At 46.7% G+C, this 13,850-nt stretch overlaps 1 protein-coding gene across 3 annotated transcripts in view; it reads right to left on the bottom strand.

The window, feature by feature from the left end:
• DCHS2 (dachsous cadherin-related 2) overlaps positions 1 to 8,099 on the bottom strand; it is a 112,741-nt gene extending 104,642 nt beyond the window's left edge. The window contains exon 1 of one of the 3 annotated variants that reach the window (XM_062637469.1): positions 5,588 to 8,099. In XM_062637469.1, the coding sequence (XP_062493453.1) occupies positions 5,588 to 7,396 (1,809 nt within the window). In that variant the 5' untranslated portion in view covers positions 7,397 to 8,099. The remainder of the gene's footprint in view (positions 1 to 5,587) is intronic. The other 2 variants (XM_062637468.1, XM_062637467.1) reach the window with 2 other exon arrangements.
• Between the last annotated feature and the right edge of the window lie 5,751 nt (positions 8,100 to 13,850).

The following is a 13,850-nucleotide window of genomic DNA, read 5'->3' as shown; positions in this document are numbered from 1 at the left end:
GAATTGGATGAACAAATAAATAGCTTTGCATTATAGTTACAGGTTAGATGATAAATTTCTTTGCTGTAACTGTAGTTCAGCCCGGTGATTGGTCTTCCTGTTGTCAATTGCATTAGCTTTAAAACACGGTAGCATTCTAAGTCAACAAACAAAATGTGTCTTTTCTGCAGCTGACTTCTTTAAATCAGATGCAGTGAACATTAGACCTGGAAATGTCAAGCCAACAGAGGAATGCATGGATTGATCTCTTCTGGCTTCTTGTTTTAATTCTAAGTAGGATGAGTTGGATTTTATAGCTTTCTATAACTTACGTGAACCTAGTTTGCTGGCTTCATTTCTGATTTCAGAAATTGCAGTGTGAACTAAATGATCCAGTAGCATAACCATCAGAGAAAGGACTATCCTTTTAGCTCATTGCTTCAACTTTTAGTGAGAGAAAAGGAAGAAAAATGCAGTCACCAACCAATGCTGCTTCCTGCTCAGCAGCTCAATATCAAATGAGTCTCTGAGTTTACATCCCTCACAGTAGGGACATCAGTATCAGCAGTATCCTCCATCACTTTTTATCCTCTTAGTTTTCTTTTTACTGCTGCAGAAGGCAGAGAAGAATTCAGAAAATATGTATTTTAAAATGTCTTATTTAGAACACTCTCGTGCTGCAAGTACCTCTTGGAAATGAGCATTTCATGTAAGAATGAACAACTTCTCTCAAATATGCTAAGCACTTGTAAAGTCCTCAGAATCCATGCATTCTTCTTACATATTTATACCTTTAAATATTATCTTCTAAACCCACACAGGTCTATTATTCCATGATATCTGATATACCTAAGTTAGCTTTAAGAGCTTTAAACAAAATGTTTCTTTGCTGGCATTGCATTTACAAACACCCCACAATCTTAGCATCAGAAAGTCTGTTATTTTAAAATAAAAGGAACTGAGGAGCTCTAACCAGTGAGTTAAAACAGCCTCCTTAACAGACCTGAAAAGTGCAAGTTATCCTAACAGTGAAATGCATATGGGTCTTTATCATTTGAGAGAGAACATACGCTTTTCCACTTCCTCTGCTCTGTCAGAGATGACTCTAAAGCAAATAAACATGTATTTTCTAATAAACCATAAAATAAATTTAGTAAAAAACTACAGACATGACTGTTACTAATTCATGAGGATTAAAGTTCTCTTCCAAGTTGCAGTTACAGGCACATAAGTTGTTATAGTTTTCGTAAGAACCCATGCAGAGGATAAAGTGAATGACATTTATGCCACAGAGTACCTTACACGCTACAGCAGCATACCCCAGCAGTGGAAGTAAGTTTAACCTACAAGCCCAAGACAGATATAGGAGTACTCTGCTGTATAACACAAAATAGGCACTTTCATTAAGTTAAAAATCTGAGTTCACCTGAGAGCTGCCTCAGTCACCAAATCTCTATGAACTCTGCACAGCCCGGTAAGGGAGAAAAACTCTTTCATTCAGCAATCCCTGGAGGATACGAAATAGAATGGGGTTTCACCCCATCAGGGTGAAAGCTGCCACACAAGGAAAACTGGTGCCAACCTATGTGCTGAATTATTTCTCTTTATGGCAAGTTTTAGCCTGCTGCAATGGGGAGGTGGGGGGAGGGAGGAGGAGAGGAGGATAGAAATACAACATATTGCCGCTTTAGGTAGAATACCGAAAATCCTGACAAACCTGGCAACTCAATACTATAATTTGCAGACATATTATACAGCGAGTATTAAGCAGCACTGCTATCACCAAAAAAGCTTGAAAATAAAATTTGTAATCAATCTATTGAATTCAACTTATGTTATCAAGGCAGGTCTACAGAAAAGCTTTATTCCTTAATTTACTCATAGGATTAAGGGAATGGCTCAGAAAAGAGACACTGTCACACTCCTCACTCTTGGGTCATAGAGGTGCAATCATCACAGAGGTATACATCATCAGATGCTAAATGTAGCTGGATTTCCCAAGCTGACAGCAAGGAGTGCAGAAATAGGACATAACTATCACCATCGATCAACAGTCCACAGGCATTTGTAATCATGTTTGTCCTTGAGAATGGGGTGAAAGGTGTAGTAAGAAAAACAGGAGAAAGCCCAAGGTGCTCTCACACATTCCTCTAGCTTATTGCCTTTCTAGGTCATGCTGAAGATCTTCAGGAAACAGATACATATTATGATGAAAGTTCATTATAACAACTGAATAACTAATGCATCTGTAAGGCCAATGACCACTCAAAACCAACATACAGTATCTCTTACATGAAGAAACAGGATGTTGATGTACCTGCAAAAATCAAAGCGTTAATAAAACATCTGCTAACATCACATCACACAGAGTGCTTCTGCTGCTTCCACTTTACTGCAAATTGCCTTGGTCTACAATTTCTTTCCAACTGTGTTCATCTTTTCCTCCCTGTGCCTGTATCTTTTTCTCGTTTGCTGCTTTTTAATCCTCCCAGCAGTAAAGCCTAAATTTTAACAAAGGTGTGTCTGTGACAACCAGTAATAAACCACAAGTTTAGCATCCAAAAATGGACAAAAACATGAAAAATGCTGTTGGTGTCTTCAAAAGTCTGCTTATGTGTTTCACACCTGTGCTCCAGTTTCTAATGTTCAATAACTCATTACTTTCCCATTGATTTTCCCTTTTCTTCATTTAGACTTTCTCCCATTTTTCTGCTCAGATTTCTGATCTCCACCTGCGTTATTTTCCCCACTAATGCAATTATTATATTGCCACATGTCTTCCTTATATTAGCTGATCCAAACAAATTACACCTATTTCTCAGGATGCATATTCTCACTTACTGGTCAATCTGCATTGGAAAGAAGAGCTTTTGTCAACACAGAAAAACACACGTATATGCCTGGAATAAAGTAGTATTTCCAGAAGTGCTGAAAAATATATCTCCTAAGTGCGCAGTTAATGTTTCTCAAAGGTGAATTCCTACAGATTAGGAGAAACTGGTAAAAGACAGACAAATGCAAGCTAATCCACAGATCTAGTCCACATTATGGACTATACTGGGGGGGATGGGGAGGTAAACTAAATAATAATCACAGCAGGAGTAAAAGATTTCCCAGAAGGAAAGAAAACTATTATAAATATGCAGTCAAGAACATGAGTGAATAAACTGTGGCTGGGCAGAGCTACAGCAAAAGCACTAGTACAGAAAGCTCTGGACACACCACCTATGAAGCATTCGTTTGTCACTACCTGGTCCCCAAGCAAAGGTTATTCATGAACAAGAGCCCAGCAATGCACTAGTGCAAGAGTCCCTCTGCTTACGGAGGGGAAAGACTGGAAGCTTTAGAAGACATCCAGCTACTATGATTGCAACCAAAGCACTGAACAGAACAGAAACGTTTCTCACAAATATGTGATAACAACCTCAGACCTCTTCCAACACCCTCCAGGTTGTGGAGCAGAGGAAGCTAAGAGACATGAATAGCCTCCTTTGGTGTCTTGGATTATTTCCAGTTCTCTAGGAGCAGCATTAACACAGTCTGTGGTTACCTCCTCTCCATGCTAGCTTTTAAGTTCAAGAGCCCAGTTAGAGACAGGACTCATACCACAGACTCTGAGTATGACTTGGCAGGACCAAAACTTATTCTCTTCATTCTTATCATTAGCTGCAGCTCCTGAAGCTAAATGAATATATAGAATGATAAATAAATGAAGACAACCTGCTTCATGATAGCTTTTCTTGTTTACAGTGAGAGCAATCAACCACTGGAATAATCTCTCCAGGGAAGTGGAGATTATCCAGGCGTATTCCCCAACACTGGACACTTTTAAATTCAGCGGGACAGCATGCTGGGATATCTAGTTTAGGTCGTGCTTTGCCTAGAAAGGTTGGACTAGATGACGCTCAAGGTCCCTTCCAACCTGGCATATGATCCTATTATACGTTTAAATCTTAAAAGGTGGGTTTGTTTAAAACTTAAATCTACTATATCATGCAGTATAAAACCTGGATATTACTCTGATGATCCAGGAATAACCTGCAAGTAGAAACACCAGTTTCCTTCCCTGTCAGTCCATGGGGTGCTCATTCACTCTTTGTCTACGCACGTCTCCAGTGTCTCATTTTGTTCACCTTTGGCCTTAATTCATTCAGCCACCAGGACCCAACTATTTCTTTCTACTCTCTAAACAGGATTACAGCAGCACAGTGACACTTTCAAAATCCAGTACATAACGGATGAAATCCATAGTTTATGACACCTTTAACCTGATAGACAATCTGCATTATTAATGTACCAAAACCTACAAGAAAAAGTAAAGCCACAATCACCGTTTATTTTCTTTAAAATGCTCTAGGAATCCTTCAGGATGCTTCCATCTGATTAAATCAAAAGAAATCACTATTCACCAACCCCAGCCATGCATCAGGCTGTGGCAATGCACCCCCATAGCTTCCATCCTGCTGCATTTCAGCACCACGGACATTCACGCCTGAGCGCATGTTTACACCCACACCACCCTTATCTAAAACAAATGAAGCTGGCCACCCAGAGCTAAAGAGAGAATGAGTTTTCTTCAAAAGCACTGAGAAAACACAGTGCAGCTCTCCCGAGGTCTCGTTAAACATGCTTTTCCCCCAGATCTGTGTACATTTCTGCACAAACTCTGACACACTGGTACCTCCTCCTAGGATCAACTGCTGAGAATTTGCTACCAGTGGAAAAGACTTTGCTCAGTTTACAGGTATAAATGCCAAAATGCCCTCACAAGGTAAAAGCAACAGGGCTATCTGGCAACTCCTAGCTCTGCAAAGCCTCTATTCAACTGCACCTGCAAAGAATAAAGGTTTTTTGTTGTCGTTCTTTTTTTTAACGTACAAGTAGGAAGCTTTTCTATTAATCAATTTCTGTGAAGGTGGAGTGAATTGATTATCAATAAGAAGTTCTTCACTGTGTGGGTAGTGAGGCACTGGCACAGGTTGCCCAGAGAAATTGTGGATGCCCCATCCCTGCAAGCGTTGAAGGCCAGGCTGGACTGGGCTTTGAGCAACCTGGTCGACCGGAAGGTGTCCTTGACCATGGCAGGGCGGTTGGAACCAGGTGAATTTTAAGATCCCTCCCAACTCTAACTGTTCTATGATTCTATGATTAGCAGAAAGCTCTTGAAATACTGCAAGTCCCAGAAGCACTTAAAATTTAGGAAAAAGAAACCCCAAACAAACAAACAAACAAAAAAGCCCATCCAGGTCTGTCTGTGTTAACTTGCCTGGCCTCCTCTCTGTTCCCGTGTGGATCACACTGACCCTCAGAGATGGGTCTTACTGGTTTTGCTCCGAGGACTACCTCAGGTCCTCAAACCCTGAGGAGCACAGGAATTTAACACTCTTTGAGAGCGAACGCTTGAGTCCCTCTGAAGGCCTAGCTTCTGTGCCCACTGCCCGCTCAACAAGTTCTCCGGGACACGGAACGCGGGTTTAGTGGCACTCCCGGAGGTTACAGCAGCGACTGCGCACCGACTGCGCTCACCAGCCGCGCGGGGAGCCGAGGGCGCCACCCCGCACCACACGAAGGCTCCGTGCCACCCTGCCGGGCCCGGGGAGGAGCTCACCTGGAGGAGGCAGCGGCCGGGCGCGGCGTGCTCGGGCAGCCTCCCGCGGTAGACCTGGCGCTCGAAGCGCGGCTCGTTGTCGTTGGCGTCCTCGACCCGGACGCTGAGGCGGCAGGCGGCGGCGCGCTGCGGATGCCCGCCGTCCCGCGCCACCACGCGCAGCTCCAGCGCCGCCTGCCGCTCCCGGTCCAGGCGGGCGCGCGTGCTGACGGCGCCGCTCCGCGCGTCGATGCGCAGCAGGGCCAGCGCGGCCGGGTCCCCCTCCAACGCGTACCGCACCTCCGCGTTGGGCGAGCCCGGCTCGTCCGCGTCAGAGGCGCTGAGGCGCAGCACGGCGGTGCCGGGGGAGGCGGCTTCGGAGACGGCGGCTCGGTAGTGGGGCTGCGGGAAGGCGGGCGCCTCGTCGTTGAGGTCGGCGACGCGCAGCAGCAGCGGCTCCTCGGCCGAGAGCGGCGGGGCGCCGCCGTCCGTGGCCACCAGTCGAAGCTCGTACAGGTCGCGGGTCTCGCGGTCCAGCGGCCCCGCCACGCAGAGGAAGAAGATGCCGACGCCCGACGGCCGCAGCGCGAAGGCGCCGTCGCCGCCCAGCAGGGCCAGCGCGATGCCGCCGCCGCCGCCGCCCTCTTCCGCACCCTCCTCGTCCGCGTCCGAGACGGAGACGCGGGCCACATAGTCGCCGGGGCGCGCCCCCTCGGAGACCCACGGGCCGCCGCTCTCGGTGAGGTAGAGCAGGCGGATGGCAGGGCGGTTGTCGTTCACGTCCAACACGGACACGGAGACGAGCGCGCTGGAGACCTCGGGCTGGGCGCCGCCGTCCCGTGCCTCCAGGACCAGGCGGTGCAGGGCCCGCGCCTCGCGGTCCAGCGGGCGGCTGAGGCGCAGCACGCCGCTGCGCTCCTCCACCGCGAAGTAGCCGTCGGGGTCGCTCTGCCGGCGGTTGATGGAGTAGCGCACCTCGCCGTTGGGGCCCAGGTCGGGGTCCGTGGCCCTCAGGCGGCAGATCGAGGTGCCCGGCGGCGCGTCCTCCCGCAGCCGCGCCCAGTACTCGCTGCGGCTGAAAGCGGGCGCGTTGTCGTTCTCGTCCAGCACCCGCACGGACACCCGCAGGCGGCCGCGGCGCCGCGGGCTGCCTCCATCCCACGCCTCCACTACCAACCGGTGCGCGTCCGCCCGCTCCCGGTCCAGCCGCTGCAGCAGCACCAGCTCCAGCGGCTCCGGCCGCCCGTAGCGCAGCTGGAAGAGCGGCGGCTCCCCCGCCGCGCTGCCCTCCTCCAGCAGCGCATAGCCCTGAGTACCGAAGCGGCCGGCGTCGGGGTCGCGGGCTGCCGGGAGGCGGAAGGCGGTGCCGGGCGGGCTGAGCTCTGAAATGTTGAGCTGCAGGTTGTCCCGCGGGAAGCGCGGCGGGTGGTCGTTCACGTCAGTGACCGCAATCTCCACCTGCACCACCTCGCCGCGCAGCGTAGCCGCCGCGAAGCTGTAACGCGCCCGCCGCTCCCGGTCCAGCCGCCGAGCAGTGCGGATAACTCCCGTCTCCGGATGAACGTGGAAGTCCGCTAGTACCGCCGACTCGCCGCTCCCCTCCGAGAGCAAGAACCCGCCCGGCGGCCCCGCGCCTGGCGGCAGCCCCGCGCGGATGTCCCCCACCAGCGTCTCGGCCGGCAGCCCCTCGTCCACTGTCAGGCTGAGGTTGTACACCGGCGCCGTACCGCCGCACGCCGCGCACAGCCACAGAGGTACCAGCAGCGCCAGCGCCCGCCCCGTCGGGGGACCGCCGCCCCGGCACCTGCCGCCCCGCTGCCGCCGCGCCATGCCTCGTAGCTAAGCCGGCATCGCGGGCAGCCCGCGCCGCGCCGCTCCCCTCAGCAGGGCAGGTGGCTTCGCCCCGCTGCTGCGCGAGGAAATCCTGCAGGCCGCCGCTGGTGCGGGGAAGGACAAGCCTGTGCGAGGAGGCGGGGAGGGCGGCTCCCACCGCTACCGCCCGGCGCAGCCCCCGCCCCGCCGCCCCCGCTGCGCTGCCGGGACATCGCCCGTCCCGCCCCTTCCCCGCGCCCGGGGCTGGCGACCCCCGCGTGCACGTGTCGAGCAGCGTTTGGAAGACTCGGAGGAGTCTTCGCCGATACTGATTCCTCGGGGAATCAGCTGCTGAGGGTGGGAAAGCGGTGGCCAGCGCAGGTGACACGCCTCATGAAGGTAGGGACTTTAAATGGGACAGAAATGTGCGAGGATTAACGGGGATGCCCAATTGAGCAAGGAATTTTCTCACCTTAATAACGTTGTCCTCGTTTTCCATGTAAAGGCTTGCTTGCTATCCTAGCATTAGGTCAGTAAATGGTGCTTGGCATGGCAGGGAAGCATTTACTATAAATAAGCTTTAAGTAGAAACTTCATCAGCTTCAGGGAGACCAGAATTTCTTTCCCTTTTCACTGTTCCTGACTCTCATATCTAATTGGGAATGGTCTGAGGATGAATTATTGTTTCTTCAGTGACAGTGAGAATATACAGCATCATATAAACGCTAAGTACCAACCATCCATCTTTCCATGAAAGCTTAGTAAAATACTTCAGCGTTTACCAGTCTCTTGTTGTTCCTACTGGTCCTTTGCCAAACTTAATTTCACCTTTATGGCAAAAGTCTGACAGTTGGTCATAGAAAAAAAAAGTAAATTCATCCTAGGACAGACAAGGAAAATCAGGGCAAAGACAATAATGTAGCAGGAGAAGTTGCTGTAGCTTGCTCCTCTCTTACAAAGGGGCACTAGGGAGGGCAGCTGGTTTGCTGTTTGCCGTTTTTCAAGTCATGGAAGATCTACCCAAGTCCCACTGCCAGAGCACTGGTTTCCCGAGGAGGGGACAAAGCCACTGTAACAGCCCTTGATGTATCCACACAGGGGAGAAGTGTTTTTTCCAACACTGCTGGGACCCAACAATTCCACGTATCCAAATAAGCAGGAGAACTGGGTTCTGAAGTAAGGCAGGAAGTCTTAGCGCATATGTGTGTCTGCATGCATGGAAGGGGAGACACAAGATGTTATCCACTGTCTCTGACTTGCCTCCCTTACAAGAGAGATAGGGCTGAGCAAAAGATAGCTTTTGTAAAACCTTCTTAGACACATTCTGAGAAAGTCTCTGTATATTTATATACTATGATAATTACAAGCATAGAAGCAAGAAGGAAACACTGAGGACCTTGCCAGTTTCATTCATATTCATTGAGAAAACACATGGATCCTCCCCAAGTCACAGATGTTCAGCATGAAAATGCCTGAATTCCATTGAATCACAGCAAGTTTGGAAAAACAGCCATGTCCCATGCAGCCCATGCAGTCACTAAGAAAACATGTGAATCATGTTCAATCAGGCACATTCACTGCAACACTAAGCAAAACCTTCTGTTGCCAAGGTCAGGCAGTGCCTAAAGAGCAAAGTTCTGTATTCAGATACAGCATGCATCGAGATAGTGGGGAAAAAGTAAGATGAATGCAGTTATCTGTGGTTCTGGCAGTACTCACTCATATGTTTTGTGAGACCAGGGTGCTTTAGCAGTTTTGTAACAAGGGAAGTCAAAAGCACTGCCCAGCTACAAGATGTTTCCAGAAATACCACATCTTTGGGACACTATAGATGTTCTTTCCACTGCGCATATGAGCCTTGCCTTGTAAGTGTTCTTCCACCTTCTTCGTTTTTCTGCCTTCTCTGAGCCTTTTCTTCTTTCTATTGTTCCCTTCTTAAGCTTTTTCTCTCCCTCTCTTTTACCATGTTCATGACCTCATTTCTTCCACAAATCACAACCAGAAGTTTTTAAATCTTGAGGAGATGTTTGCGGTCTCCTGGATATATTTAGCTACCCCTGCTGTTCCCTTTTTTCTCTGTGACATGGTGACCTACACAAAAAAGACAAGTCCCATCATGTAAGACTTGAAGGGAAGCTGCCACAATGACATTATTCCAAAGGAAGCAAGGGTGCAAAGTTCTAGTGCACTAGCTACCTCCTTGCATCCTCAAGCGGTCTCTCTTAGTGAAGACACTTGCTAACTCCTCAGATCTACCAAGTCTTTTAGTGTAAAAAGCGGACAGGAGCACAGCCTTGTTTGAAGGAAGAGGATGTGTGTTAGAGTGTGCTAAATGCCTGTCCACTACAGTTTAGAAGGGACCATCTGTGAGCCAGCATGCTCAGTCAGGTAGCAGTCACCCATTTCTTCTCCCATCCCTTTCCTAAAGATGGCCACCTCTGACTTGGTAGGCAGGTGAACAGCATGTGGATCCACTTTCAAAACACTGAAGTTTCCAGCCCTTCCTCTTTGCTGTTCTCCATGTGCAAGGCAGAGAACTGATGCTCCCCAAGCAGCTCTGAATGCCAATTCAGCTGTCCTTGTGGCACAGACCCAACCTCTAGGAAAGGAGAAAGGAAGGAAGCTGGAAGGCGATAACTGCATCAGCTGCTCAATTTTAATCATCCTGTATTTGTAAATCAATATTTTCTGTAGCTTGATCCTCCCTGGATTAACAGGAAATTTTTTCCTTTAAGGAGAATTAAGCTGTAGCAAACTAAAGCTGTGGTACAATTCTAGCACACAAAAAATTACTGAAACAGAGATAGTGTTGTTCTTACCATGAAGGTGCATCATAATTCCAGTTAATTCTACCTACAAACATTGCCTTGCCCACGCAACAGCTGTGGCAGCTTAAGATGTGACCTTCCTGCACTGAAGACAGAGATGGCCGAGGTGTTAAAGCAGCATGACTGCTTCCTTCTTCTGCAGCTCCCTGGCTCGCTGCACATCGTCTTCAGCAGCAGCAGCAGTAGTAGTTCAAGCCAAACCAGCTGACTCGGGTTTGACGCAGGGTGGGAGAGAGACAGGATCCATTCCAGCACTCATCGGATGGGCGGTAGCAGCCAGCTGAGGGCAGAGAGTGGCTAAACTGCTCCAGATAGAGCTGAAGCAAATAACATGAAATAAAAAATAAGTCTTTCCATGAAGTTATTTCCTGTGCTGTTTGAAGGCAGTATGGGCTCAGCTGCTAGTTACTGCCTTTCAGCCAGCAGGCACCATGGTTCCATTTCTGCCTACCAGGTGGTGTTCCCTGATCTTCCTTGGGTTTACTTGTAGGGTCAAAGATTAGTTTAAGCAACACTGAAACAATTATTTCTGTTAAACCCAGTGATTTTTTTTCCCCTGTGCTGGATTACAGAGATCCCATATAAATCAGTTTTCTGGCAAAACTGTGGGATGAGAAAACACTAATATCTTCAACTATTGCAGCTGGATCTAAGAAACGATGTCTGCCTACAGCCTTACTGGTTGGGGTCACAACATATATTCAGCCTGGAATATATGATGTATGGAGAAAGCGTTAACTTTGCAGAGCATCAGGTGTTTTGTTATTTATAGCTCCCCAGGCACACGTATATTGATTTCAGCAACACCTCTTTGAAGGAGTGTCAGCTGCACAAAAGATTTGCTGGTGACCCAATGAAGCCTGGTCACAGTTGCTATAATAGAAAGCTATGTGTAGGACTGGTTTCCTTATAGATGCAGTGAGATGTAGAGGTTTTTTTGTTTTTGTTTGTTTTTTTCTGGTAGCCATCCCCTTCACTCTTGATCACAAAGTAGTTTGCAGAACTCATTTTGCTGTGGAACAGATGCTTGGCCTTCACTGATGAAGAATCATATTATTGCTAGAATCTGGCTGGAAATAATGTACTGAGTCTGTCCTGAAAGGTAGGAAAGACTTCCAGAAAAGACTGGTTTGAAAGTTATGAAGCTATGGGACAGGTACTAATAGTGGCTTCTTTTTCCTTTTGTTCTAGATGTATTTTGGATGTCTTTGCCCCTCCTGTGGAGTGGATGTTGCTGCTGCTTTCTGTGGGTAATCATTTCAGAATTTGTTGCTCAGATATAACTGCCTAAGTAGGGCTACCCAGATCAATACTTTCAGATTAACCTTATTTCTAGTTCACTTATCTCATATGCTATCACACAGGCCTAATCATCTGTCCTGATGTTGTGCTTCTGCCTTGTGGATCTTCATTAGTCTCTTTGCCGTCAACTCTGTTTAGCTTCAAACTGAGTGTCACATCACTTGTCCAGATGACTACTCAAATATATTTGTATCTGCCTGGAAAATTTGAATATGTTCTTTAACTCATGTCATTTTAATCCCACTATCCCCTGCAGGTTGAAGACATTTCTTGTTATGCATAAAACAAACCTGATAACTTTTTATGGATAAAGTTTCTAGAAAATATCAAATAAAATAAAATATGAAAATAAATGTTAACAGTATTTAATTAGATACTACTAGATAAGATAGGGCTTTTGAGCTACCTTGATTAGTGGAAGGCGTCCCTGCCCAGGGCAGAGGGTTTGGAACTAGATGAGCTTTAAAGTCTCTTCCAACTCAAACCATTCTATTTATACTTTATACTTTAGAGTAAGGTGTCTCTGCCCGTGCAGGGGGGTTGGAACTAGATGATCTTAAGGTCCTTTCCAACCCTAACTGTTCTATGATTCTGTGATTTTATGATTCTATAATAGGTGTGCATTCAGATTTTGACATTCTAACCATTTTTAAATACATATTTACATTTAGTTTGTGAACTTAGCCACAGATCTTACTACTCTAGCAATGGGATTTATACAAAAGTAGAAAACCCTATTTTTGATTGCTGTTGACTTCCTCATGTGATTTGCAATCTATATCACTATTCACATATTGTGAATTTATCTTTAAAACATATCTTTAAAACAAAACATATCTTTAAAACAAAACGTATCTTTAAAACAAAACAAAAAGACTTCTTTCTTTTGCTCTCTATCATTCTGACAAGCTGATGCAGATTTGAAACAATCCCTTTAAGACAGCAAATGGTTCACCCTTTTGGGACAGAAATAAACACAAAAGAAATTCCCCCTACATTGGGTTACATTCACATAAAGCTGTCTTTTGCCACCTGCTTGCCACCACTGAATCCAGAGCTTAGTGGTCTCTCTCCAGCTCAGAGGTGAGCTCCAGAAAGCTTGATAAAACATAGTTCCAGGTTGGATTTAATACTCTCTTAATAAAATACCTCCCTTGACTACTGTGTTGAGTTTTCACACAAAATGTATAAAATTATCTATAGAATCAACTCTTCTCACACAATAATAGATCACAACTTGCAGTCAGATCCAGTAGTTAAATTCCGTGTGCGTATAAGAACAGATGTTAGAAACAAAACAGGACCAAATTCTGTTATCTGATATGTTTGTCTGAACTGCAGATGATACCAGAAGTATGCAGTGACCAGATGCAGTTGCAGGAGCTCTAAATCCACAGATAATTTTCATCCAGATGCAGCCTCTTAACTCAGGGATGCAGCGTTAGGAAAGTTATTCTGCATCTACAGAATACGATACCATAGTATTTCCTACACTTCCAAAATCTTTCTCTCTGAACTTTGAAGCTTTGGAAAACAAGAGTTGGCTGAGAGCAAGCAAAACAAAATGATTACAACCATATCTGAATACATAAGAAATCATCCAGTAGAGGATTGCTCTGAATTCACTCTTCCCAGATTTCCCCTCAGGGATGTCAGTTAGCTGATGTTAACATTGCCGAACACTGTGCAAAGCACTGCTGGTGCCAGCAAGCCAAAATACAGCGGCTGAAAGCTGAAAGCCTGTTAGAAGAGCTCAAGCTGCAAACAAGATGCAAATAGCAAAAACAATTGCAATGGCATGACATGGGATAGAATGCATTTTCTGTCACTTATGGTCTTTAAAATAAGGCAAAAAGGCATGTTCAATTTCAGCCACAAATGACAGGGCTTTAGGCAGGAATTACAAGTAGAATGAAGTCAGGCTGTATGATTAGACTGTTCCTTTCTGGCTTTCACATCCATGAAAATCCAGTTTCCCAGGGCAGCTGCCCTCATCACGAGGAGTAGCCCACACAGCAGGCTTAAGAGCTGGAAACCTGCTGCTATCACTTCATCAGCCAAAGTCCCTGCTGAGGACTCAAGCTTGTGGCACTGAGAAGAGAGAGGGTCGACACATAAAGCTGGATCTTAATAGGCTAAGCCACTATGCCTAAGTAATTATTTAAAATAGCTGTAAATCAGAAAAGGGCTTTGCTTTTCAAAATAAAATATACTGTAATTTACGTGTGAACTAAGGCTGCTGGTTATTTTCTTCTTCTCTCACATGCACACAAATGCTAAAAGCAACTAATTCACCAGCAGTTTTTGAGCCTTTCCACTCCTTTTCCAGATGATAATTTCAT

This window comes from Pezoporus occidentalis, unplaced genomic scaffold, assembly GCF_034315485.1.
Source record: "Pezoporus occidentalis ecotype Australia unplaced genomic scaffold, CSIRO_AGI_Poc_V1 ctg53, whole genome shotgun sequence".
NCBI lineage: Eukaryota > Metazoa > Chordata > Aves > Psittaciformes > Psittacidae > Pezoporus > Pezoporus occidentalis.
Note: the sequence above shows the minus strand (reverse complement) of the source record. Positions and strands in the feature narration are given on the sequence as shown.